We start from the raw sequence: 27,107 nt of genomic DNA, 5'->3' as shown, positions 1-27,107 counted from the left end.
TAATGATTCTATGATTCTATGATTTCAAATGTTTACAGAAGAATTATAAGAACACCTATTTTTAAGAATTTCTCTATACTGTAAATTAATAAAATGGATTTGGTTGGGGTTATTTTCTTCCAAATCCATATGTATACTTCTTTACGAGACTTCAGAAAATAACATATTTAGTAAATCTAAGATTACGCAGTGGCATTACTGGATCAACTACTACCTGGGAAGGAAAGAGCGATGGATCAATTGAACCTTGTGATTTTTTTCCAGCATCAACACAGTCAATTAACATTTTTTTCAGGGTCTCCTTCATCTCCAAAGCCAAACTGTTTAGCCACACCTGACAAAGAGATGAAAAAACCCCAAAAGTTACATCACAAAATAATTTCTCAAAGACACTTGAACTATATTTGGATGTGATTTTCTTACCTCCACATCATTTGACAGAAGAACTTTATTTCTAAGTGTCACAGTTTCTCCTTCTACAGACTTCATGGCAACTATGTATTTAAATTCTTCATCAAAGCTCACACTATTGATGCCTATTAATCAGAAAACAGCAATGAAGATATATCTTGTTAAAGTCAAACATTAATTCCCTAGTGTCTAGTAGCGGAAAGAGAGAAAAAAAAGTCTGCAACAGATTATTTAACTTTGAAGAGCCTTATTTCTAAATAAGTACATTTCACAAATGAAGATTAATGCATTACCAGCAAAAAGTTTTTTAAGATGAGACTGGATAACCAGAGGATTTGTGGACTGTCCTAAAATTTCTAGTAAGTCATCATCTCCAATGAAATAGAATCTTGGAAATGCTGAGCGCTTTTCCTACATAAAAATAAAACAAATCAGTTTTGTTAATTTCAATTCAAACTTATTGACTTTCTTTACAGAAAACTGTATTAATGTCAGCTGTACCTCCAAAAACTCATTCAGAGATCTCTGACATCTCTGAAGCTGGTCAAGTATGGTAATTAAGGTATTTCTTATTCCTGTCCGGGTATTCAGTGATGTTATCCTATTGTCACTCTTGATATCTGACATAACGGATCTTAACAGAAAAAAAAAAGGAATAATTCATAAAATAACCATTACAGTTTTAAACTGAATATGATATACATGTAGTTATGTAAATAAAAACTAAAGCACAGGTAAGTCATATAATATCTGATATACAACTTTCAGTTTTCAGTATTAATGACGAAACGTTTTAGAATTTACATCAATGTCTCTCCAATGTAATTTAATAACAACTGTTTCTTGCTAAAATTTCTCTACCTAAACCCGAGAAAATTCAATTCTTGACTTTTATTTCCTTCTAAGAAGTCATTTTAACTCAAATCAAGACAGATAATGGTACATATCTTTCTACATTTCTAAAATCTCCTCCCTTTTTATCTCCTTGACTTGTTTGGAACAAACAAACCATCTGTTTCTCCCAAAAGTCCATCTGGGTACTTTCTTAGTGAACAAAGTGCTTGTCTTCAACAAGAAATGATTTTTGAAAAAACAATTACATCACCTCTGCCTCTGTTGACGAGATTGATTTTGGGTTTGCCTGCCTTGTTCGTGATCTTTGACATTTCATGTGATTCCCTTCTTCACAAGTACCCCATTAAATGAAACCTACGTTACCACCTTTATTCAGATCTATGTCACCGCCACACATCTATATCTACTGAATTGCTGTTGCTGACCTTCATCTCCACACATATTCCAATTGTTCCATATATTTTCACTATGAAGAATGTTCTAGCCTACCGTGTAAAAGATACTACAAAAAATAAGTCACGTTCCATAACACTAACCTAAAGTCTTCATCAACTCTGTTAAAACGAGCCTGTTCTTTGGGCAGAGCTCCATGACCAAATATCGGTTCCAAATAGACCCATTTCCTTTGAATTTGGTTTAAATTCTGCAGATACTCATCCAACTCGGCCAACTTTTTTTCCCAAATGGACACTTTATCTTCAAAACCTTTGTAATATGGAGAGTCCTTGAGGGACTGTAGAAGACAGCGATGATCTCCAACTTGGTTGACTATGTCCTTCCAGTCTTTAATAAGCCTGATAGTCTTGCCTTGGCTATCTTCATAATCTGTTAATGTAAAGACAGCTCCAACTCCCCAGAGTTCCAGCTCACGTAATGCTTCTCTAATTGTGACTTCACCTTGGGCCCGACAATTCAAATCCTATTTAAAAGCATAAATAGATTTCATTTGAAACTGCAGAGCTTGCAATAAACTTTTGATTCAAAAATAAAACGTAAATTCTATTTCTATAGTAATAAAAATATAAATACGCTACAGAACAAGATATACTACATAAAATAAACCACAAAATAAAATAAAGTACCTTTATTTGAAATTAGTCATACCTTAAGTTCCGTTGCTTTTTCTATAATGGCATCCATCACTTTTAGCAGATCTCCAAATAACAAACCCTCAAGTGTAGTGCCTCGGGGAAGACCCAGAAGACGAAAGAGATCCAGCCAATGGTCTGGAGAAAGCTGTTCTCCTCTTATATATTTTAGGAGTGGAATGATCATCTATAGGAAAAACATGTATGTGAATCCATCTAGTCTTTATGAAAATTGTATCTGTTTGATTAGAGAGTGACATGGTATTCAAAGAAAACAAAAATTTACATTCTTAAACTGAAGTACATTTTTTTCAATTCCTGGATTTAACGTTTAGGTGTATAACTCTGAGGAAAACTGATTGCTAAATGTGTGTCTGTGTAAACTGTAATGACCCTTCTGTTTACTGTCAGGAACTAAAAGGTTCTCAAAAGTAAGTGAATCGTTCAAAACAGTATCACAAGATATTTTGTTAAATTGTAACTGATTTTATTATAAGAACTGAAAAATGAGCTACAGAATGAAGTATATTACCCAGTACTACCAAAACATTTTTTGTTTTACACCCCTTTTTGTAATTATCATCTTACTTTACATTTGTCCACTTCTTTTTGCAATTTTACTGTCATTACAGTATGTTGTTCCATCTTCCTCATTTTGTCATGCCAATTAAACAAGAATTCTTCAAATAGGTATGTTTTACTCCTGCGTGAAAATCAAATACAAAAAGGTCATAACAACACAGTACTATAACCATATAACATGTATGACCATGAAAAATAAAGTAACAAAATCATACCTAAAAGTAATCCAGTCTTCTTTGGCTTTTTCCTGATAACCTTGATAAAATTCTTCATACAATGCCCAGACTTCTGCACAACTCTTAATATCTTGACATACAACTTTTGACAATGAGAAGTCAGGCTCTTCCAATTTAAAATGATGGCATTCTTCACTGAATAAAAAGATCATTGTATCATACATTACATTATTATATTATACATTTATGGTTTAAGAGATGATATCATATGGAAATAATTACACTTTTTTAAGAAAAGCCATTGGCTTCATTGAAGAACATTGCTGCCAACTGCAATTTCCTTATAGTCTCCTTCTCAAATAGAAATAATAAAGGAATATCAGGGATAACTCTCCTACACAGTGACCTTCTCCCATATTCACAATTATTTTCCATAAACTTTCACTTCTTTCTTATTTATGAGAAAAGTTAATTACTTTGTGCCCTCAAAAATAAAGCTTGAAAAAAAAAAATTTTTAATTGACTGCTTCTTCCTGTTAGGTAGAAGGAATACGTTAATTTTATTTACTATCATATTTAAGGGCCAAATAGAAAACTTTGTCCACCCAAGATTTGTAATAATGAGCTTAATGAAAGTAGGCACCCAGCGGAAAAATCCTTTCCTTTTGCACAACAGTCTATCATATAGGACACTTACTCAAGAAATGGGAGAGGTGAGCTTGCGGCCACTTAAGTTACAAGAGGACTGAAGCAATAACTCCCCCTCTTGGACCAATACCCCAAACCTTCTCTTAGTGAGAACTTCAGAAATCAGAATCAAGCCTTTAGCGTACAGACTCCCTTACTTGAAAGCCTAAGAGAATTCTTGAATTTTTCATTCCAAAAAACTCAAGAAAAAGCTCGAGAAAATAATGTTATATAAAACGAACAAAAATGACCCTGAAAAACTAATACAATTAAATTCCTTATATTATTTGTTGCGATAAAATTTAGTTAACATTTCTGAGATACTACTGCTGCAAAAGATCCATACATTAATGAGTAATGTATACAGGGAAATAAACATACATGAGTTTTTCTTTCACGGTTTCAAGTTCATCAAATTCTTTCTTTTTTTCCTTTATGATCTGAGCACTTTTCTCAAGCACATCCTGATCACCTGTTTGAATGACATCATCGCTTGGCTTTAGCTGATCCCAACGAGCTTTAAACTTTTCCAGGTCTTGAAGATATATATTAATACGTGAAATCACATTTCCTTTCATTATTTCAATCTGTAAAGCAAGAGTTAAAATGAAATTCCTTCAATGGTTTGTAACTACAACTATGATCAAAATCAAAGTATCAGTTTCAAAACTTGATTAAAACTTGATAATTACAACTTGATCAAAATAAAAAAACTTATTGTATAATACCCTAAGAAATAGTTCACTTTTATTCTTCTGGGTTTTTTGAAAAAGGGAGCACTAATTTTTTTATGCTGGTATTTGAGACCTAATTATTTGGCCTATGCTACCTATTTAGCCTGCATCTTATAGCACATAGAAAAATTGCTATACTTGTATCGCATATTGGTATCTTCAGCAGTAACTCAAATTAGTTCAGCAATTTGCCTATGGACTAAAATTACAGGACTAAGCATAATTTAGCAAAATTTTGTGAAAAAAGAATAACAAGCATCATTACTAAAAACATGATAAAGTAATAAAAATGCTATCTTTTAACTATTATCCCAGTTTCCTCAGTTAACCATTGCATTCATTAAGGCACCTCTGTCTCCAGGAAGTTCTTTGAAACAGAAGTACAACAATGTAACATTCATTTCAGCATCAGTTCAACAGAAATTTCACCTAGTTATTGTTTAAACAGTTTAGGTATTCTTCCTTCAAAGGCTCTCCCTCAATTCAGTAAACGTTGGTGTTAACACTAAACTGAGAATATTATGGATTTAATCTAAGAAAAAAAATTTCTCCAGACTTATTCAAAATAATTTCAAGATTTTTAGGTAAAATATTAATCTTTCATTGTTACCTGTTCTGTAATCATAAGCTGGTGGCTTTCCATCATTAATTCAAACTTATCCCATGTAGCCCTTAGGTTACTGATAGTGTCCAAACCTGCACCAGCCACAGTTCGCAAAAGTTTGTTTTTATCTTCAGCCTCTTGAAACAGGAGAAAAATCTAAATTCAACATATAAAAAGTATGTGTGTATGTAAAAATTCAGCAAATCCTTTTTATCCAAACTATAAGCAAATACATAAGAATCAATAATTGTGTATGCACAGATTATATGTCTATATATAGCTGTTTTTTAATATTGTTTATAGAATAACATTAAAACATTGGAAAAAACAGAATCTGAGGTATTTAGAGAAATTCTAAGTCTTGATCCTGACATGAGATATACAGAAGTGAATGCTTACTATGAAATAGATAAATCCCTCTATATATTGCAGAGATCCACTCAACCAGATTCAAGAGCAGCAGCAGAGCAACAGAATTCAGTAAATATGTATATATGTGTGCTGGGTCTGGCTGGGATGAAATTCATTTTCTTCATAGCAGCTCATACAGTGCTATATTTTAGATTTGTGAACAAGACATGAACCTGTTGGAGCGGATCCAGAGGAGGGCCACGAAAATGATCAGGGGGATGGAACGCCTCTCCTACGAGAACAGGCTGAGAGAGTTGGGGTTGTTCAGCCTGGAGAAGAGAAGGCTCCAGGGACACCTTATTGCAGCCTTTCAATACTTAAAGGGGGTTTATAAGAAAGATGGAGACAGACTTTTTCATAGGGCCTGTAGCGATAGGACAAGGGGCAATGGTTTTAAACTAAAAGAGGGTAGATTTAGACTAGATATAAGGAAGAAATTTTTTACAATGAGGGTGGTGAAACACTGGCAGAGGTTGCCCAGAGAGGTGGTAGACGCCCCATCCCTGGAAACATTCAAGGTCAGGCTGGACGGGGTTCTGAGCAACCTGATCTAGTTGAAGATGTCCCTGCTCATTGCAGGGCTTTGGACTAGATGACCTTTAAGGGTCCTTTCCAACCCAAACCATTCTATGATTCTATATTCTAAGAAATACTGACTGACAATACTGGTGACAAACAAAATTCAAGCAGATAACCATGAAGTGACATATATGTGAAAAAATAAATTTCAGATGAACAGGTTGAGTTCTGAGCTAAGGACTGCAATTCAGGATTGATGTCTTGGGTTATGACAGCCAGTTTTAAAAAAATGCCAGCTTAATCCGAGCAGTAGGAAGTAAATCAAATTTTAGGAGTCACAAAGATAAAAAAGGAGAATAAAAGAGATAATATTGTTATTTCATCATACAAATCCATGGTTTGTTCATATCTTAAGAACTGTGCAAAATTCTGTGGTTCCCGCAGAAAAAGGTTATTGCGAAGCTAGAAAAGACTTACCAAAGGGCAACAAGGATGATCAAAGTTACAGGTGGGCTTATGTATAAGAAAAGATTAGGTAAACTAAAACTCTTCAATCTAGAAAAGAGATGGCTGATACAGGACACAACAAACAACAATACAATCATGTGTCATGAAGAGGAAGAATAGAGACTGATTGCTCCGTATCTCTTCCAATGTAAGACTTAAACGGTATGAAGTTAACAGAGGGCAGGTGAAGGAAAAAAAAAAAAAAAGAATGGGTCCTTCATTTCATGGGTAATCAACCTACACTTTACCAGAGGATATTTTGGATGTGAAAGGTGTATTTGCTTTCAACAGGAGACGAGATAAGGTTGTGGAAGAGAAATCCACTGAGTGTTACTATACGCTCACGAACCACATAAAACCCAAAAAGGTTCTGGTTGGAGGCTGGAAGTGTGGGAAAGCATCAAATACACTACCTTGATTTTATATATTTTTATAGGCAGCCACTTTATTCTACTGCTGGAGACAAAATACTGAGCTATGTGGACCACTGCATGTTCTAAACTAGTTATATTAAATATAAGTTTCCATACTAGAAAGCAATTACATTTTTTGATAGCTGTTGTTCTGGATATGATAAAATAGTATCTTACCCCTTCTTTTCGTTCATGTAGGTTTAAATATTTTAAATTGTCTTCTGCTATTTCATCTACAGTCTGGGGCCTAACCACTAACGTTTCCATGGCATCAGTGAGAAATGAAGAAACATCATATAGGTGAGCTGTATAAAAAGAGATGGAAAACAAAGTTATCATGGAGAAAATATTTGTAGTAATAAATATGCAAGTCAGAAAAATGTACTGTCATACAACATTGTCATAAGATATGATAATGTACACAAAGTATTTGCTTAAAAAATTGCAGACCCCAATCTTATATGCTGCTTCAAGAAAAATTCTATGTTTGTGTTTACACACAGTTTTTTAAATGTAATACACTGTGTTCAGTGTATGATTTAGACGGTAAGTATCAAAGTCCCTTCTGAGAATTAAACACAAATACCTAAGCCATTTATTTATACACTTTCAAAATCTGTATAGGTCTTCTTTGGGTAAATGGAGAAAAACAGATGTTAAAATTGTTTGGGGGTTTTGGGGGTTTTTTTTGGTTGGTTGTTTTTTTTAAAGAAACTAACTAACTAAAGCCACCTTGCTTTAAATATTGAAAAGATTCACAAACAAAAGCCTGATTAAGCTATAATGTTGTATTTTCCTACCAAGGTAGATCTTTTTGGTACTGAGAAAGGAGCTGTACAATTCCAGGAGATAATACATCTTCCAGGAAACAATTCATCTTTCAGGTTATGGAAATAATTCACTTTCTGCACAACCCCTGTTCTGTGTTTCCTGTGCTGATTGTTATATTTAAAGCACAAAGCAATGGTATTTCTCACCATCTACACCTTATTCCATTTTTTCTACCTGTTTCAGATATAGATAGGCCACACAAAAATAGAGAAATACATTGCTCTCTTTAACACTCCGCATTTTGATAATGTAAGCGACAAGTAACTCTATGGAATAAGTCTAGGTTATTTAAGACTCCTGATGAAATATTTCAATTTGTGAAAGAAAAATCTAATAATATGTTTTAGTTACAACATTTCATGATGCCTCCTTCAATTACCCTCAAATGTCTAAGAAATTTTCCTCCCTCAAAAGTCAAAGAAATTTTCCTCCAGACAAAAGAAACAAGCAAAATAATGTTCATATGTATTCTTTTAATATGGAACAGATGTGGCCAAAATAAGTGAATGCGAAAGATGCACATGGACATCAAGGGGTCTTAGGTTAGGCCTGTAGTGAAAAATTAGTAACAGATTACTTTCTCTGCAATGTGATTTCTGCAGCTCACTGTGGCCGAGAGTAAAATATTCCTTAAATAAAAAGAGTATTTACATTAACATAAATGTCCACAAGTACAAAAGAAACAAAAAAAAATCATTCATTAAAGTTATTTACCTTGAATAGATTTTCTCAAAGAAATGACAAGAACATCATACAACTTCTGGATGAAATCATCAATTACAGTTTTCAGAGGGTTGCAATTAACAGTTAAACAATCTATCCTGATGGTGCTTCAAGACAAAAGATTAAAAAATAGCAAGTATTCAGTAGTATACTTATGTGTCAATATCTCTAAGACCTATGCATTTCTATAGTTTACCCAGAATTTGTAGCCTAATAAGAAAAAAATTCCCTCATGATTCTACAAATAAAAGTCATGTCTTATTGGGAAAATTACTCATATTATTGAAATATTTATAACCGTTAGGCATATATATGCAGTTTTACAGAGACTAAGGTCTAATGCTCTGCTCCTCCAAATAGTTAGAAAATTACTTGATTTTATATAACCAATGTCACTAAATTCAAAAGGACTATTTCTATACTCAAAAAGAAAAATACTTTAATTATTTGTACAGTCATGTCTTTAAATCTCTAATTTCCATGAGAATGTACCCAGGCTTCAATAGTCCTAAGAACATAAGAAAAGACATACTGAGTTGTATCAATGCCCCATATCTAATATCTCACAGTGACTACAGGTAGATGCCTAAAGAACACTAAGAAAAGGGCTACCTTATTTGATACTTTCCTGAGTATCCTCCCTCAACACCAATTATTTTCAACTCATGGCACTTCACAGTCACATGTGATTTCTGGCTGTAAGACGTGTCAGCCAAGTTCTCTTCTATTCACTACAGTCTGTCCTTGAATTCATGAAAATCTTTACTACTCAGAATATCACTTAGCCAAGAAGTTCCACCAGTCCATTCTCCTGCATGAAATGCCATCTCTTTTTACTTGTTCTGAACATGATTCCCACCAGTTTCATTAGAGAACTCTAACTATGCAATACACTAAATTCCACGTGAATATATGTAAGAATAAAAGCCTACACTAGCATATCTTAAACTAAAAGTTATAAGAGGTAATCAAGTGTTTAAATACAGAAATTATTTAATGTATAAACATTTACTAAGTCTGTTCCCAACTGCCACATATACTCCACATGTACAGGACTTAGCTAAAAGAATTGTTAAAATATCACTGTGTTTTGTAGTATTTCAGAATGAGCCCTGAATTTTGAGGGGGTTTCCCATCATGTGAAAGGAAGACATCAAAAGTTTTCAGAGAAGGCTGCGCAGATAAAAGGGAATAAGTATCTAAAAATAAAACTGAAAAACAAAAATCTAAACAAAATCTAAAAAAAAATCTAATCTAAATTTTAAAAGTACATCAATATTTTAAAAATGCTTGAAATTCTATCTATATCTCCACGTAAAAAGAATATTTCTATTTTACTATTACCTTTAAAGTATCTGACAGAATACATTATTCAAACAAAAGAACAGAGTTACACTATACCTTGGAAGACGTTCTGCTTCTTTCCCTCTCACTTTTAATGCTTTGAAGTTTTTTTCCCAGTCCTGTTTGCTAGAAAGATGTGTCTTCACCAGAGCTTCCATATCTACTTGGCCAATTACGATCCATTCCTTTTCAACATTATTTTAGATTTCATGGAAAAGAAATATTTTCCAGACTAAAAAACTCTGTTTCTCAATAATATTAAAATACTTTAATAATGTTTTCAAGCTACATTCTCTTTAACCTTTGTGCTCCTTCAATTACCTACAGATTCTCTGAGTGCAAAAATCGGGAGATACAAAATGGTTTGACATATTCACACATTTAAGGATAATCAAAACAGATTTTGAATAAGAGTAAAAAGACAGCTATAATACTGAGGTTTCAATGGGAACTGTACATATGCTTCAAGCTAGGTATGTGCTTAAGTGGTTGGCTTAACACGGATGGACTTACTAAGCTTTTGCTTACATGCCTTGCAGTAAAGGACAATAATGCACAAATGTCATTGTTCAGTTACTTCTAGAATGTCTGAAGCTTAAAATGATACAAATCTAAAAGAAATGTATGGGTCAGTCAAATATTGAAAATACCTTGAATTGGTTAGAAACTTCTGTCAGCCTTCTGAACAAATCCTCTGCTTTACCGAAAGCGGTCAGAAATCCATTTGCGTTTCTTTCGGTCATAACAGTGAATATAGATTCTTCTTCTACTTGGCTTACTCCCCTAAACTGATTTGGAATGGAGATGAACCTCTTCATTTCTCTATAATATCTAGCTCGTACCTCTTCAAAAGGAGGTCTGAATTGCAACCGGCCTTGCCTAAAAAGTGAAACAAATCATACAAAAACTAATATTTGAATGTAATCTGAGCCAGAATACTTTCTTAACGGGGGGGGGGAAAAAAATCTTACTTGAATGTTAGATCAATATTTATTTCTGGTAAATTCTCATTGAGTGCTTCTAAGCCCATTTGATACTGATGCTCCAGAGCTTTGTAAAGTTGATGATTCCAGTGCTGTCTCCAAGCTTTCATATCACATGATTTGAAACCCTAAAATTTAACAGTATTTATTTTTATTTTTATTTTATTTTATTCCTCAAACCATAATTATAATCTGAAACTGAGCACAATACAGTGCCTGAAGACCAGGATCTTAGTAAAATTCAAACTATCAGACCACTGGAACAGGCTCCCCAGGGAAGTGGTCACGGCATGAAGCCTGTCAAAATTCAAGGACTGTCTGGATGATGCTCTTAGTCATATGGTTTAGTTTTAGGTAGTCCTGCAAGAAGCAGGGAGTTGGACTTGATGATCCTTATGGGTCCCTTCCAATTCAAGATATTGTATGACTCTATGATTCTATGACCAGTCTGACTATTAAGAAGATCTAGAGTCATTACATTTATTTCAAATGAATACAAGAATAAAAAAAAAATCCAAATAAAACCAGTCTCTATGGCAATTCAGCATAACAACTTCACTGAAGTTCATCTCCCATCGGTTTATTATGAGATTCTTCATTACTCTAAAATGCACAGGACTCTGCTAGAAATAAGATACAGAGCTGGCTGAATGAGAAATCTAAACCTGTATCACACCTTTTATTTTCCTATGATATGTAAGATACCTTTTAAACAGTATTTCAGAAAATTCTTGTGTGTTTCCCCAGATCAACCTTAACTAATAAGTAGATATAAGATTTTACCTTAAAGAATTCAGATTTTCATTAGAATCTGCTACATTGCACTGTAAGAATGTGTAAAGCCGTATTATACATTCAAGTCTGTAAATGGTCACTTGTAAGCCATCTAAGGATTTTCAAAAGGGCAATACAAGTTAAAAAAGAAATCAGAAACTTCTTCCAGCTTAACAGTTTCTCTTCTTACTTAATTGGATAGAGAGTTTCAGCCACGGCTTTGGAGGCAGTCCAAGGTTGCTGCAGGAAGCTATACAGTTAAGGTCTGCCCTACAATTCAAGGCTGCCCAGAGGAACTCTTCCAACAGAAAGATTCCAGAGATTAAGGAAATTTGAAATTGTCTCAATTAAGCCTTAAGACAATTATAAATAGGAGTTTTAAAAAAATATGTAAAATCTTGATGACAACAGTAGTAAGACTATACCATCTTGTAATTTTGGATGGTGAAATCAAGATACACTTGGTTAAGTTTTATCATTTCTAGTCACGGATAAAAAAAAGTGACTGAATACAGTTTAGTTAATTTACCATACGAAATATTCTGTAATACCAAAACAATTTTCAAAAAGATCTTAGAGTAAATATAGACTATTGATTTTAAGAAAATATACTGATTTCAAGATAAAAATTTGCAAGCTAAATTTCAGAAGAAATTACAAACCAAAAGCTGTATCAATGCACTTATTTATTATTCATATTACCCTGAGAAGATGGAAAAATTTATAAGAAAAATACAGTTGAAATACTGCTTTTATTTGACTGGCAAATACCAACTAAAATAATTTGGGTTTGCGTTAAAAAGGCTAAAAACACCACATCCATCTAAAAATAGAGCCCCGTTATTGCTGAATGTTATAGGAAAAATTAAACTGACTTGAATGGTACCTGAAAATAGCTTAGGTGATAGTAATATTATCCAGTTACTTTGATAAAATGATATTCTTTATCAAAATCTTAATCATTTTACTTAATGGTCTTAAGGGTCTTTTCCAACATAAATGATTCTACGATTCTATTCTAAAAGTTGACAGTTGATAAGTGAACAAATGAAAATGTGGCTTTTTCATTATTTCAGGCAGAAATGCATTTTAATTCTAAATTTTATAAATTTATAAATTGTTCTATTCTGCCTGGGGATCACTCATATCTGTACCGATTTCTTTATTTTACCTTGCGTTAATGGCTCAGACACAACTGATCTACATGACCTAAGGTTTTCCCATTTTTTCATCTAACCCCTGTCACCTCACCAAGTGTTATTCTTCTCCCATTACTAGTATGGCATAAAAAATATTATCCTCATCCTCCTCATCTGAGATTTTACCTCACATCAGGCGTCAACTAAGTAGTACATAGTCAGTTTTCCTGAGCTAGCTAGTAACACCTTAATCAAAATTAATTCAATAATGCCACGTTTGAGTCTTAAATCTTGATCACTGTTGAAAAGTCAAATGTTCACAGTTTGCGATATGACAATGAAACCTGCCTGTGACTCAAGGCTGGCAAAACCAGTTCTGAGTTCCTGGAGTCCATCTTTCCAACGCTGCTGCTGCCGAAGTAGATCAATATTCATGAGAGATATAACCTGTTAAAAGAATTTTAAAGGATAATAAACATATTCATCACCACATAAATAAAAGAAAGGGTAAAGTAAGCTATAAGAGACATGATTTCAATTTCACCTGGAAAATATACCTTTTCAATGAAGTTTGTGTGCCACTTTCTTAGCTTTCTATTTTCAGCGGAAAGACGTTCAGCAGCAGCTTGGAGTTTTTGGATATAAGCTTCCAATTCTCTAGGATTATCCCATGTTATTTGAGCTTTTCCTCCAGGACCAGATTTTGAATGCTTGAAAAACATACACCTTTTGTTAAGGTGGAATGACAAATATAGTCTACCAGTTAGCATACAGGAAGCAATAATATGAGAAAGATGGTTTTACTCCTAGTAAAAAATGGAGGACCTCTCTCTCACTACTGCACTAGAGACATAATAATCTGGCAAATCACAGACACGTGGGCATATCATAGCTACATCAATACACTGGGGAAGGATTAACGCCAGACTCTTAACAGACCTTGAAATAAATCCACTGATGTTGAGACTCCTGCTCCACACACATAAACAGACATCTTAAGCTGAGAGGACACCTTAAACTCCTCCCTTCCTCTTTGTTCTGCACAAACCAAAAACCAAAATGCTACACTAATAATTGCTATCCAACTTCACCTGTTTATCATGAAATATTTTTTTTAAATTACACTGTAAAATTCCACTAACTCATAAGCAGCTTTGGGGAGTTCCATTTCTCTGGGCTTTTTATTAAGATTCTGGGGGTTTTATCCATTTTGTTAAGTTTACAGTAAAAAATCAGAAGAATAAAGCATGTGACATTCCACAACTGGACCTATTCCTAAAAGACGTAGGGCAGAAATCACGTCAAATAGGAGAACATGTGCCTTTGAACACTTCTGCGCCATCACTGTCTTAGGGTCTCTACACTAAAGGAATCTGTGGCATAATCTGCAGCTGCCCAAGGAAAATTTAAAAGACAGTTTAGGAACTCTTTCCATGACACTTTCGAACATACAGTTTGGTCTAGACTCTCCACCATTTTGTGTGAACTAATCCCAACCCCAACATCCCTTCTACTTTCAGCCCCATTCTTATACTCTGCCTTGCAAAATGGTTCTCAGGAACAAGTTTCCAATTGTTTCTGTAATGCTTGCTCTGGAGGCACTATTCTCTTGCCCAATACAGAGTTTATGGGCATGTTTTAGTTTTCCAGCCATTCTCACATTGTAAGAGCGTTGGAAGAGGGTACAGTGCTTCAAACTGATCAAAACTAGTAAACTGAAATTCATTATATACAACATGTTTCTCCAGACATAAAATAGAGATATGGTGTTAAAAAACTGTAGATTGTAGTGTAATTTTTAAGTTCGTATTGTCCCTTCAAGGCAGAAAAATGAAAACAAATAAGTAAATTCCTCCAAATTGCTCCAAATTCCTTAAAAGAATCTAAAACTTCTTTAAGTACAGTGAACTTCTTAGCAATTATAAAAAAAAAGCTCTTCTCAGAGCAACTATGTTATGTCTGAACACCAACCCACTGTAACAAACTGCATGCATAAGTCAATAATCAGGTAGATCCACAGATTCTTTCTTCTTAATCTAAAACAGAAACTATCCACTTTCAACCTGCCCAAAATATGAATTAGAAATATTCAAGAAAATTATGAAATCCACAAAGATTTAATAAGTCCAAACAATGAAACCATTCCTTAATAATAATTTATCTTCAGAATAAAGTATATGCCATTTTTACTAAAATAGACCAAAATAATACTGTTTAGAACTGTTAAAACAGGAGTTACATTCCCAACTATTAAGGAATTGACCACATCGTGGTTCATGTGTAAATTCAAACACTAAAAATAATTCCTGAGAGAGCATATTACACTAATATCCAAAGTAAAAAGGAGTAAGCAGTTGTTTAAATGACAAGCAGTTGTTTAAAAAAAAAAAGGGCCTACTGGTTTCAATAAACGCTAATTAAACAGATGGTGTTGCTTGTATGGGAAGGCTGCAGTTAAAAAGTCCAGCAATAAACACAGAAAAAGCAGCACAGAATATGCACAGATACCACTGAAATTAAAAATACAAAGAGAGAGGAATTCTTTCACCTTAATTATCTGTTCAAATGCTAGAGCAGACTGTAACAACATTGGCTTCTGACTCTCAATCATTTGTTGATCAATAGAATTATAAAAATGTGCCACCTGTAAAAATGGAGAGATTAAATTTATAAGTACAGATAAAAATATTTATATGCCAATAAATGTAATGCAGGATATTTCTAAAAGTATTGCCCAATCAATAACATTAAGAAATGAGAATTAACTATACTACTAAAACGTTTACAAAAACAAAGTACTATGCAGTGCTAATGTGATCCTATCCTCTTCTAGTGACGAATTCTGACAGCAAAAAAGACATACTTGCACATGTCTGAGGTGATTATACTTCACCTTAAGTGAAATAGGATCAGTCTCTGATTTATTATAAGTGGAACAGTTCCACTATTGTATGCAAATGTAGGCACCTACTGCCATTTCAGAGGCCTTCAAGTATCCATGACATCCACCAGGATATGACACAAGACCTAAACAAGATCTGTTTACTTCCAGATTGGCAGCTGGAGTAAAAGGGATACCCTACAATTTGGTTTAGCTGTCCACACACAGACATCTAGTGCCTTTTGAGATGACTAAGGTTTCCACTCGGGCACCTGTCAATGATCCAGATGCATGGCTGTCTTGTAGGTCTTGTATCATCTCTGCCTTAGCTGTGCAAGGTATCTCAGATACCAATGACACCTCATGTGAAACTGAATTGAGCCTATGTATCTACATAAGAATTTTTACCAATGTATACATATTTATTCTTGCATCTTACAGTAACAGAAGAAAACTTGACATAGTCTTCAACTGAAATATAAGCCCAACAAAAACTTATGTAGCATTGAGTCCAATCAAAAAATAACCCCCCAAAAAACCAAACACACATTTCCATTAAAATACTTATTAATATATTTTCAGTTGAAAACTAGCAATGGTGAGGACAAGCTGATCCATTTTATGACATTTTCCTTCAGTTATAATAATCAGAAACTGAGACTAAAACCAGGAGATCAATGAATTACTTGTCTTATTTTTCTATATTCATACCATAACTTCACATGGCTTTAATACTATAATTCATTTGGTTTCAAAAGAAGACACATTCCGAAACTGTAAAGCATTTCTTTATTTTTGTTCTCTTTTAAGGACTCAGTTAATTTGTTCAAGAAACAAGTCACTTTCACAGAGACAAACACAGTGAAAAGCTTAACCACGCAGACAGAAAAGATAATAGTCTAGAAATGTTCTACTACTAAAGCTGGGAAGTCAGAACAGGAAGTTATTATGACATTTAATCTTATACCTGTTTGAGGATGACTGCCTGCTTACAGAACTTTTGAGCAGTGTTTGCAACATGCTGTATTTTAGCCGGTATAGCAAAACCAAGTGCTGATAGCTGACGTACTTCTCTTAGAAGAGTCACCAAACGATCTGAATAAAGTATGTTTAATGTTCCAAAAACGTGATCCAACTCCATTACAGGACTATTAGCTTGGATGCTAAATCAAAATCAAATTAAACATATTATTGAATATAATTTTATATTGATCCTTTCTTTGGTGCATTTTATAACAATATAATAAACAATTCTAAAAAGCTTGATGTCATTCTATTATGTTTTTCTATGTTTATTAACTTTTAATTTACTCAGAAGTTATTCTAGTAACCTTTCTCTTAATTCAAAGCTAGTGAAGACAAGAAAAAATGAACAATGCCTATTGGTTTTGCTCACAAAGTTTTCCTTGCTTGTTACAATAGTTAACATCTAACTCATGGCTAGACAGTATTTCTCAAACCCACTGGACCCATCATACTCTCTCAAGCAGGCACTTTACGGGCCCCAGCCTTCAGCACTGCAAAGGGGAAGAAATCCTCTGAGGGAACCAATTCAAGAACCACGACTTGGATCAGTGAAACATTTTAGTATACACAGTCAGATGCTAATAAGAACATCAGCCTATCTTTAGATTTTACTCCATTTTTTCTTCTACTGTAGTAATGCTTCTACCATCATCCTTTTAGGCTTCTTTCATAAAAACTTCAGCTTTACTCATTTTTTCACTTTTTTTCTCATCTTTTTCTAGTTCCCATATCCATTGCATTCCCCTTTGCAGTGAGCTACCTCTTTTCTTTTCCTTTTAATTAATCTCTTCATATCTTTTAAAATCTCACAATAACAAAATTTTATGATACTAACAAATTAGATGGCTGTTATATATTAGAGTGCTGAATCTGCTTATTTGTTATATATGAGTGTTTTTCATAAAATAAAAGTTTACATATAAGTATCAACTCCTGTATCCTCTGAAACTGCAGACAAGCCCATTTTTCAAAGAAAGTTTGCAACACTCAGAGATGCAGACAGAAGCTAAGCAGCCAATCAATTAAAAAAAAAAAATTGTTAAAATATATTTTAATATCCCATAAATTAATTTCATTATTTTGGGGAACACAATTCATGAGGTTTAAATTTATTTTCTTACCCTTCTTTCATCTGCTTTATTTAGACTGCAGAATTTCTTGTGAATAGCAATTTATTTGCTACTCTACATGTGTCATCTGTATATCACAGCTATATTCTAATCTCATCTGGTTTCTAGACATTATCACTATATAGATTACAATGGATAATAAGTAGTAACAACAAGCAAACCAAACAGTCTTTCATTCCAGGTGTTACTAGAAACTTCAAGATTAATTATTAACTGTATACTTCACCCTACCAACTAAGCCTGGCAGGATGATGAAATGATAATGAACTCTTCCATTTTGTTTCTCCACTCATTCTCCGGTCTATAATTTTTTATTTCCTTCATCAAGTTCTATTGAATTACACCATACTACAGATTTCAGCATAAACATTATTTAAACAAAAATGTATTTACCAAAGTCCTGACTTGGGATTTGATAATTCTGACTGGATATTCCTAGACCAATCATCAAATTGTTCTTGTTCATATAGTTTTAACTGTTCCAGAAAAGAATCTGCACTTTGATGAAAAATTTGAAATCCAGACAAGTCAGACAGAAGAGCCTCTGCCAGCTTGATAGCATCATCCACCTTAAACACAACCACAAAGAAAGGAAGCTTAACTCCCCAGTATTCAATTAGAAAAGAAAAATTACCACAATAAAAATCAGTATTATAAAACATCTAAGTGGGACTCAAAAAGAGATTAGGAAAAAAAAAGTAAATCCGGAATTGTGTGGCAGATGTTCAAATTCCCATCACAGTAAATTGGGTCTGAATAAGTTATCCACCACAGGTGTCTACCACTATTAAGATACCCCAAAGTATCCCACCTGGTCTTTAGTTAATTCTCCATAAAGGTGCAGATCTCCCATGCATTTTTTGTTGTATCTATAAGGTCCATGCCAATACTCAAAGGTATTTAGTACAGCCTAAAGTAGACACACGACTGACACGCATCAGCTGAACTGCTCTCTAGGTCTTTAGCAGATCAAGCAGAAGAAATAATTGTGAAACCTGAGCTGCTGCTTTTTTCTTTGTAGGACACACAACAAGGTAACACTTTTAAGACCTCCACCCTTTGTCACATTCAGCTGAAATGGGCCCTTGAGATTTCTGCAAATCAAAGGTGAATGCCAAAAAACTGGGCTAATAGTCATTCTGGGAGAAGTAACTTCTATTCTCATTCAAATCTATAGTTATTGCAAATGGCACTTATGTTTACAGAAAACATTTTGTTATTTAGCTTTGGAAAGTCAATACTTTCCAAAAAAAGTTCCAGAGTTTCCAACTAAAGTGTAAATACAAACTAACAAAAATAACATAAGTTAAAATAGAGTCAAACATTTTAAACTCGTTCTGTTGTAAGAGAACGCAAAAACATTTGACCTTTTCTTTTATTACAGTCTCTGTAGTAAATTCCCTAGCAGGTACTGACTCAAAAAAGTACTACCAAGAAATCCCTTTGATTTCAAGGGTACACTACACAAGTTAGTAATAACAAGTAAGAATTAGGATGTCAGAATCTGGCTATCTGTAAAACTTAAATACAATTTTAAAATGCAGACTGGGGGGTAAAATTTAACAAACACGCCTCCTCTCAGAATTTTGGTCTTTTTTTTGCCAAAAAAATTAAGTCATAAAAGCAGGCAGTTCAGTGTATTACGAAAAGACTGTCTTCTGGGTCAGTTAATAAAATTCAACTTAGCAAGCAGCACCACTGATAAGGAATCTTGATTATATAACTCTTGGGAAGTCCACAATTTTTCTGTGGGGAATTCCCCACAGAAATCTCAAATACCATGTTTTACATTCTATGATAATATTGTGTCTAAACAGTAACGGAATCTGTTACCTTCAGCTCCAGCTGCCGAACCCATACAATATTATTGACAACTTCAGAAAGATTTTTGCCTGACAGTGGTCCAGAAACATCACCAGGAACACCATGGCATCGAGTTTCAAAGTCTGTCTGATAGTCTAACACAAGCAAAAGATTCATGTTAGACCAGAAAGCTAATAGAACAAGCTTAAAATTATTGTTGTAGTTAGAAAAATATACTAGGGATATACTGACACAATTCTAAAAGTAAATAAAGAATTCTAGTATTTGCAAAAAAAATGATGCAATTAAATACTTTTAAATACATTTTACCTTTGACATAATCTTGAAGTCTTGCTAGCAATGTTTCCCTTTCAAAAAGCAATTCTTTGCTTATATTTGGATGCCTTATCAGTTCCTTATATTTCTGAAATGTTTGAAGAAGCTGGAATATGAAGTTTAAAAAAGTTATTTCTTTCTCCTGAAAAAAAAATTAAACATATTCTGACACTACTCATTAGTGCTGTTCGTAAGTACTGTCTTTGGCTCTAAGTACTTATTCCTGTGCTCTAAACTGACTACTTAAGAATTCAATAACTTTATCTTTAGGAAAGTTTTCAGATTACAAAAATACCCATACCTGCTGAGGACTGTCCTGAATTTCTGAAATAAATTTCTTCAATTTGCTTGCTATTTTCTGTTCTGCTGGTGCAATAATTCTTTCATACTGAGAGACTGCTGCTTTCCATAAGGGCTAGAGATAATGAGTTCATATGTTAGTCTAGGACTATCCATATATGTCACAAAAGGTCACAGAAAGAATGTGAATAAATTAAAAATAAGCATTATACCTCTGTGTAAGGATTATAGTGTACAGGATTTAGGCCAGCAAAGGGTTCAAACACTTGGGCAAGATATAAAGCATTTTGTTCTCCAGCTGGCAAAAAGAATGTAAGTTTTTCATGCAGTGTTCTAACAGTTAGCACCTATAATAGAAAAATATATTTGAAATATCCAACATGTTTTTACATAAAGCTTACATTTGGAAGCAGAAAGCACAAGCAGCACAACCCATCCCTCTCCTTTTTACAAGAAACTTCTGAAAGGCTCAGGCAAACACAGATTATGGAATGCTACCTGCCTCTGAAATGGCTATAAAAGTGTTTTAATTCCTTTTTTTAACCTAAAACAATGTTGTTTAATTCTGTGTCTAATGAAATAAATGTGTATAATTCAAATCTCTACCTCATCAAGACGTTTGCCAAGTTTGGCTAACGATTCAGGGAAATATTTCTCATTTTTCCATGGATGTAGAGTATAACGTTGCCACAGTTGTCCAGTTAGGTACTCACAAGCTGACACCCACTGCTCACAAATCAAGATGCCAGCCTTTAGATTTTCTTTAACACTGTGAAAAGCATCCTCCCACAAATTCAAAGCTGCTAATTTTCTCTGAACATATCTACCTAGCGCGCCACCTAGAACACAAAAAAGTATACAAAAGCAATGTTATGTTTGTTTAAAACAATTCCTTTAAACACTACACCACATTCCAATCATGTTTTTAGAAAACTAGGGTAATATCTTGATTTCAAACCATACAAATGCATCAATAAATGATTATTTTGTTTCAGATTCAATAAATCTCTTAAACATTTACAAGTTACGCAAAGGTTGGTCCAACATCAGAAGCTGATGGATTTGGATTCTGGAATCCACACATAAGCATCTGTCCTTATCAGCAGTAATGGCAGTAGCTGGCTGCCCCTAGCAATCCTTCCCCTCATGCACACACACATCTGGCAGCAGCAGACAAACGCACTGTCTTATGCCTGTCCCAGAACGTGGGACTGCTGTTGAGAGAATGAGAGAAGCAACCTCTCTGCACGTCCTGCTCTCACCTCCACACAGACTGAATCAACCTTCAAATGGGGGTTTATGTAAATAAATTTTCTCCTCTGAGAGAAAGACAAGGAGTCAAAGAGAAGCAAGACAAATCCAGTCCATAGGCTAAAAGGTATCCAACTCCACCTTGTTATTATCTATCATCTTCCCAAGCACGCGTGAAGGCATCTACCAGAACTGGCTGAATTACTGGATACTATAAGGCAAATAATATTCACAGATCATAATTACAAGAGGAAAGCACCTTAATGCTGTAGGCTATCACTGGTGCCTTTAGGAGGAGGAAGGTCTCTGCTCAAGGATTCATTTTACTTTTTCTCAACTGTTCATTTAATAAAGACTGCATAAAGGTTTACCTATTACATCCAAGAGATTATGCATGCGCGGCTGTGGATAAGGATCATGTTCTGTTTGGCTCCACACACCATCAACAGTATCCTTGGTAGTCTCCACCAAATCCACAACTTCAGATAATGAGAGACTATCCAAGTTGTAATAATCCTAGAAAAAAATATCCTTAATATGATTACTTTGCAACTAGTATTATAGAAACATTTAAACTTTCCTGAAGCTGGCAATTGCTATAGTTCCCTGGGTTTTATTGCTTAACAGAATATGGCATAATCCTCTCAAAAACAAGCATTTGTGTGTCCTGATTTTGGCTGGGATAGAGTTAAATTTCTTCCTAGTGCTGTGTTTTGGATTTAGTATGAGAAGAATGTTGATAACACACTGATGTTTTCAGTTGTTGCTAAGTACCTTGTCAAGGACAACTATCCTCTGCTACCAAGCTAGACTGGGAGGGAGCACAGCCAGGACAGCCAGCCCAGCTGGCCAACGGGGTATTCCATACCATGTGACATCATGCTCAGTATATGAATGGTAGGCGTGTTCCAGGAAGGACCGATCGCTACTTGGTTATGGGTCAGCACGGGCGGTGAGCAGTTGCATTGTGCATCACTCATTTTGTATATTCTATCATTATTGTTATTATTATTTTCCCTTTTCTGTTCTATTAAACCGTCTTTTTCTCACTCTTACCCCTCCGATTCTTTCCCTGTCCCACTGGGGAGGGGGGGAGTGAGTGAGCGGCTGCATGGTATTTGGCTGCCTGCCAGGTTAAACCACGACATGTGTAAGTCTGTTCATATGAAGGATGCATTAATATCTGAAGTGCTATTCAAGCAAGCGCTTTACAGGTGCCAAAAATTCTGCACGATAGCATTCATTATTATCAGTTTTCCTGTTTATAATTTCATGAGTCAACTTCTAGTTCACAAACTGTAGCATACTGTTTTATTTCTACAGCAGCTCTTAGTATTCAATGGTCAAATCTGCTCCCAATTAAATGCTGGCATTCCCCTGCACCATTGTCACTACATGAATGTCATTTAAAGTAACATTTTGCCTAAGAAAAAATAACTACATAGTTATATATCCATACATTTGAAAAGAGCATACATACGCTGACATATGTTTCATAAGAAGAGTGTTTTTCACTAAGTCTACAAATATATCATGGATCACACACAAAAGAAAACATACTTTTGCAATGTCCTCAAATAGGTCTTTAAAATGAGAAGCTCTCTCTTTACTACACCATTTACTTCCATGATGAGCACATTCTATCCAGAACTGAAATTCATCTGTTGGTGTAAGTATAGCTGCAAATAATAATGGAAAATGTTTAAATATGAAATACACGTATGGTCACAAAATATTTTCAATCAAAACATACGTTCTAAAGCAAATTTTTATTATATGGTTATGTAACTATCCTTCAACTTCCGACTCTGACTAGATCAAGTAGTATCAAGTTCATACCAAGAGACCAGAGTTGATCATCACTAATTCCAATCTACTCACCACAACCTGTTATATTTCACACTCTGCAGTCACTGGGATAATGAAGACTGAAAACTCAACCTGTAAATAAATTATTTACTCCTAATTTAAAATTAACTATAAAAGACGTAATTGCAAAACAAACCTCGCACATCATCTTCACTGAATTTTGTTCCTGTGTAATTAGGATCTGATCTTCTGAGAGCAGTACTCAAGCCAGCTTCAAGCTCACTTAAAAGTTTCTGAAGTTTGGGATCAAATGTTTTACTCCATCTCTCATCCTGCAACGAAAATTTCAAAAATTGTGACTCCCGTGATAGAACAACTACTATTTTCCTCCCACTAATCCTAAAAAAAAAAATTATTCAGATTAATAGCAGTAACCAACCACATGGTGGGACAATGTAATAATTTATTTTTCTTAAAGTCAAGGAAAAGTACCTCATTCTGTTCACTTAACAATTCAGAACAATACTGTAAAAATTTTTGTATCAAAAAGTCAAAAGTCAGTTGATGGATTTATAAAGGCGCTCTGAAAAGGTGCTCAAAATTCTTTGTTAATGAATTCTCTTAAATTTGGAGTCTACTCTGTAGTAGAATCTGGAAATTGCTAGAATCAAATATTAAAAGTAATTGTGCTTTTCTAAAATTGTTTTATTAATTTTATGACATGCAAAAGATTAAAAATATTTCAATGCTGAAACTCTGCTTGTTCAGCTTATGAAATACAGCCATGGTCATCGTTTTTGACAAAAAAAGGAATATATTCTTTACTGGAACAGAATGAAAAGCCTCAGAACATTTTAAAAAAGCAAAACTATGAAAAATGCAGCTGTACAAATTAATCTAGAGTCTAGCACACCTATCTGCCACATATTATAGAATCATAGTTTGCATGATACAGACCTATGCATTTCATATAAAATGTAAGAATATCTAAAACAAGAAAAGGACACAAGACTGGAATTACTGGTGAAAAGGAGGCAAGGAGCTGTTGTCTCCACTAACCACCACTGCCTAGTGCCCAGTGTATTCCACATTTCTAGCCAGGCATATATATGACCATAATCCTCCTCCCATCCTTACTGATAGGAGGTGAAGTACCTTCTTTACCTTAGAAATTAGAACTATCATCCATTATTTAAGCTCTTAAAATATTTTGGTTTTAAAACATAAAATATTTAGCTCAGAATAGTTAACATCCTATGGAATTTCAATGTTTCAATATAAATCTACAGAACAGTTAAATTGGTATATTACTAACGTTCAGTAATGCTGGTGCAAAAACCTGTCGTACAGCTTGATAAAGGGTGTTAACTGGCGAATCTAGCATAGATGACACAAGAATATTACTATGAAGATTATCTTCTGTAATTACATCAGGTCGCAGCTTAAAGAACACCAACACATTATTCTTTGAATCAGTAGCTTCAATCTGTAATAATCAAGAAGACAGTATTTGTTTAGAAAACTGTCATTGACTGCATATTATACTAAATTACGTACACCATTTACACAAATTATTTACATCACGAAAAAAATTATAAAATACTCTATTACTCCCTTTGGGCTCTGATAACATTCTGGTAGTATCTGATTTGCACAGAAAATGAAAACTTTTATTATACTGATTCCTGAGTTCATAGGAACCTGAATTCCAACATCAAATACGTAATGCCTTTTTCATTATAAACTATCTGTAAATACCATAATTACTGATGTTATTTTGGTTTGAAAACTCCACTTACCACTTTCTGGGGACAAACCAGAAACTCCATCTTGTGCCTAGAGAAAACTAAGCATGAAGTCTTATTGCATTTTTACGCTACATAACTTTGGGAATATTCAGTATTGTTCTCCTAAGTCTCCTAAGTAAATACATAACTCTATTGCAATTCATAGATTTGTCAAGGACAGAGAAAGGCATGCTCCTTTATCAGTAAAATCATAAGTTGTAACTTATGATTCTTGTTCCCTTCAGAGACCAACTTATGGGTAAAGTTCCAAAAATTGCCATGAAATCAATTATTGAAACTATTTATGGCCAAGAAGAACTCATAAAACAGGAGAACATTATCAAAGATGTGATAAAACAATAGCAAAAAGATACGCTAGCTGAAATCCCAAATTCTGTGCAATTGTAAACATCTGTGAACTTTTTTTCTGTTAAAAGAAAGGGCTAGTAAGAACAGCTGTCAATTTTACTGGACATTATCAGTTTTACTTTCTTATCAAGTCTTTAGCCCAACACCTACAGACATCATTTCACTGAGACAATAGGTATACATTATAGCCCCGATACGCATCTGATCTTCCACAGCTGCTGACAGTGGCTTTGTATATTAGACAGTGCCTCAGCAGCACACCCCAAAAACTGGTACACGTAAATGTTCATTCTTGCATGAATATAGCATGCACTAGACTTCACATACTACACAGACCATTACACCAGGAGGTATGTAAGTTACTGGTCCACACAGCAGTTCACATGTTAACGGCCCATTACCGTAATCTTGAGTGCAGAAAAAAAGCTGTCATTGACATAACAGACACCACGTCCCTGGTCTCGCAGCAGAATGATGGAATGCACATCAAGACCCGCGCTTTGCTGTACACTCTATGTGGCAGGCACCACACCGTGACCTGATTACATGGTGACATTCACTGCACATCACACCCCACCTATCACTCAGATGAGTCACTCACTGAACAGAAACACTCAGAGCTGGACATTTCACACAATGAATCTCAGATTTGCTCACAGCTGGACACATCAATCTGCAAAATGCATGATTTGGACAAACACCCACCTTGCGACCTGTCAAATATCAGCCAATGTGCCACATATTGGGCCACGTTTCCTGCATGGACATTGGCAATGCAACCCTTCCAGTCACCTGCACACACACCCTTGCCCAGGAACAACCCATACATCAGACTCCACCTGGCATTCGCAGCAAGATAACATGCCATTGTCCAGGCTGCATTACATTCACACAGCGACAATATACAGCACACTAAAACTACATATGAGCATGGGCACAATCCACTAACAAATACATCACACAGCTGACCACATGGTCTTCACAGACTCTTGGGCCAGTAATTTATGCAGCAGACACTGAGACGAGCCTAGATATTTGCTGGACAGGCAGATGTCTCCCAAATCAGATACCAGCCTTTTATGACCACTACACCGGGGCTGGACCCCGGGCTCTGCATCCCCACTCACACACCGGGATGCGGTGGACACGCTGGCTCCATAGGTGCCTGCACACACTCGGCTGGACACTACCGTACCCTGTTGGATGCGGTGAGCTGGGTGCCCGAGTGCTGCACGACGAGGAGGAACTCATTGCCGTCGTCCAGGAAGTTGGTCAGCTCCGGGCGGGAATGGAGCCCCGCGGCCAGGGCAGCGGGACCCACAGCTGGATCCACTCCGAAGTAGTTGGCAGCCGCCGCCGTGCCTGAAATAAAGCGTTTCCTTTTGTCTCCCTCCCCGGCCATGCCGGCAGGACGCACCCGCGCCAGGCAGGATCAAGGCGGCGGTGGATCCCGAACCCCACGCGAGTACATGGAGGGCTGACGGGAGAAGACCCAAAGGGCGGGCGGCGGGAAGGACGGCGGCTCACGCGCGGGTACAGGGCGAGGTCCGAGGCCTCCCGGCGTCCCTGCGTTGCCAGGACCCGTCACTATGGTGACTGAAAATGGCGGCCCCGGCGCGCCCGCGAGCTTGGTC

General features: G+C 35.2%; 1 protein-coding gene across 1 annotated transcript; it reads right to left on the bottom strand.

The window, feature by feature from the left end:
* Nucleotides 1-199: 199 nt before the first annotated feature.
* Nucleotides 200-26,875, bottom strand: LOC104071874 (cytoplasmic dynein 2 heavy chain 1-like; the record flags this gene model as incomplete). Its single annotated transcript, XM_009584798.1, has 30 exons — nt 26,669-26,875; nt 24,633-24,803; nt 23,514-23,649; nt 23,069-23,187; nt 21,880-22,024; nt 20,864-21,096; nt 20,470-20,604; nt 20,259-20,372; nt 19,952-20,063; nt 19,652-19,776; nt 18,212-18,387; nt 16,630-16,825; nt 15,330-15,425; nt 13,339-13,491; nt 13,130-13,228; nt 10,857-10,996; nt 10,536-10,764; nt 9,943-10,070; nt 8,533-8,648; nt 7,165-7,292; nt 5,144-5,293; nt 4,181-4,386; nt 3,152-3,307; nt 2,943-3,057; nt 2,371-2,541; nt 1,803-2,185; nt 913-1,045; nt 705-822; nt 424-536; nt 200-334 (listed from the first exon to the last, which is right to left on the bottom strand). Coding segments are annotated over exons 1-30 (4,638 nt in total), but the record flags the coding sequence as incomplete, so codon positions are not given.
* Nucleotides 26,876-27,107: the final 232 nt, after the last annotated feature.

The sequence above is a fragment of the Fulmarus glacialis genome, unplaced genomic scaffold (genome assembly GCF_000690835.1).
Source record: "Fulmarus glacialis isolate BGI_N327 unplaced genomic scaffold, ASM69083v1 scaffold34490, whole genome shotgun sequence".
Taxonomy (NCBI): domain Eukaryota; kingdom Metazoa; phylum Chordata; class Aves; order Procellariiformes; family Procellariidae; genus Fulmarus; species Fulmarus glacialis.
Note: the sequence above shows the minus strand (reverse complement) of the source record. Positions and strands in the feature narration are given on the sequence as shown.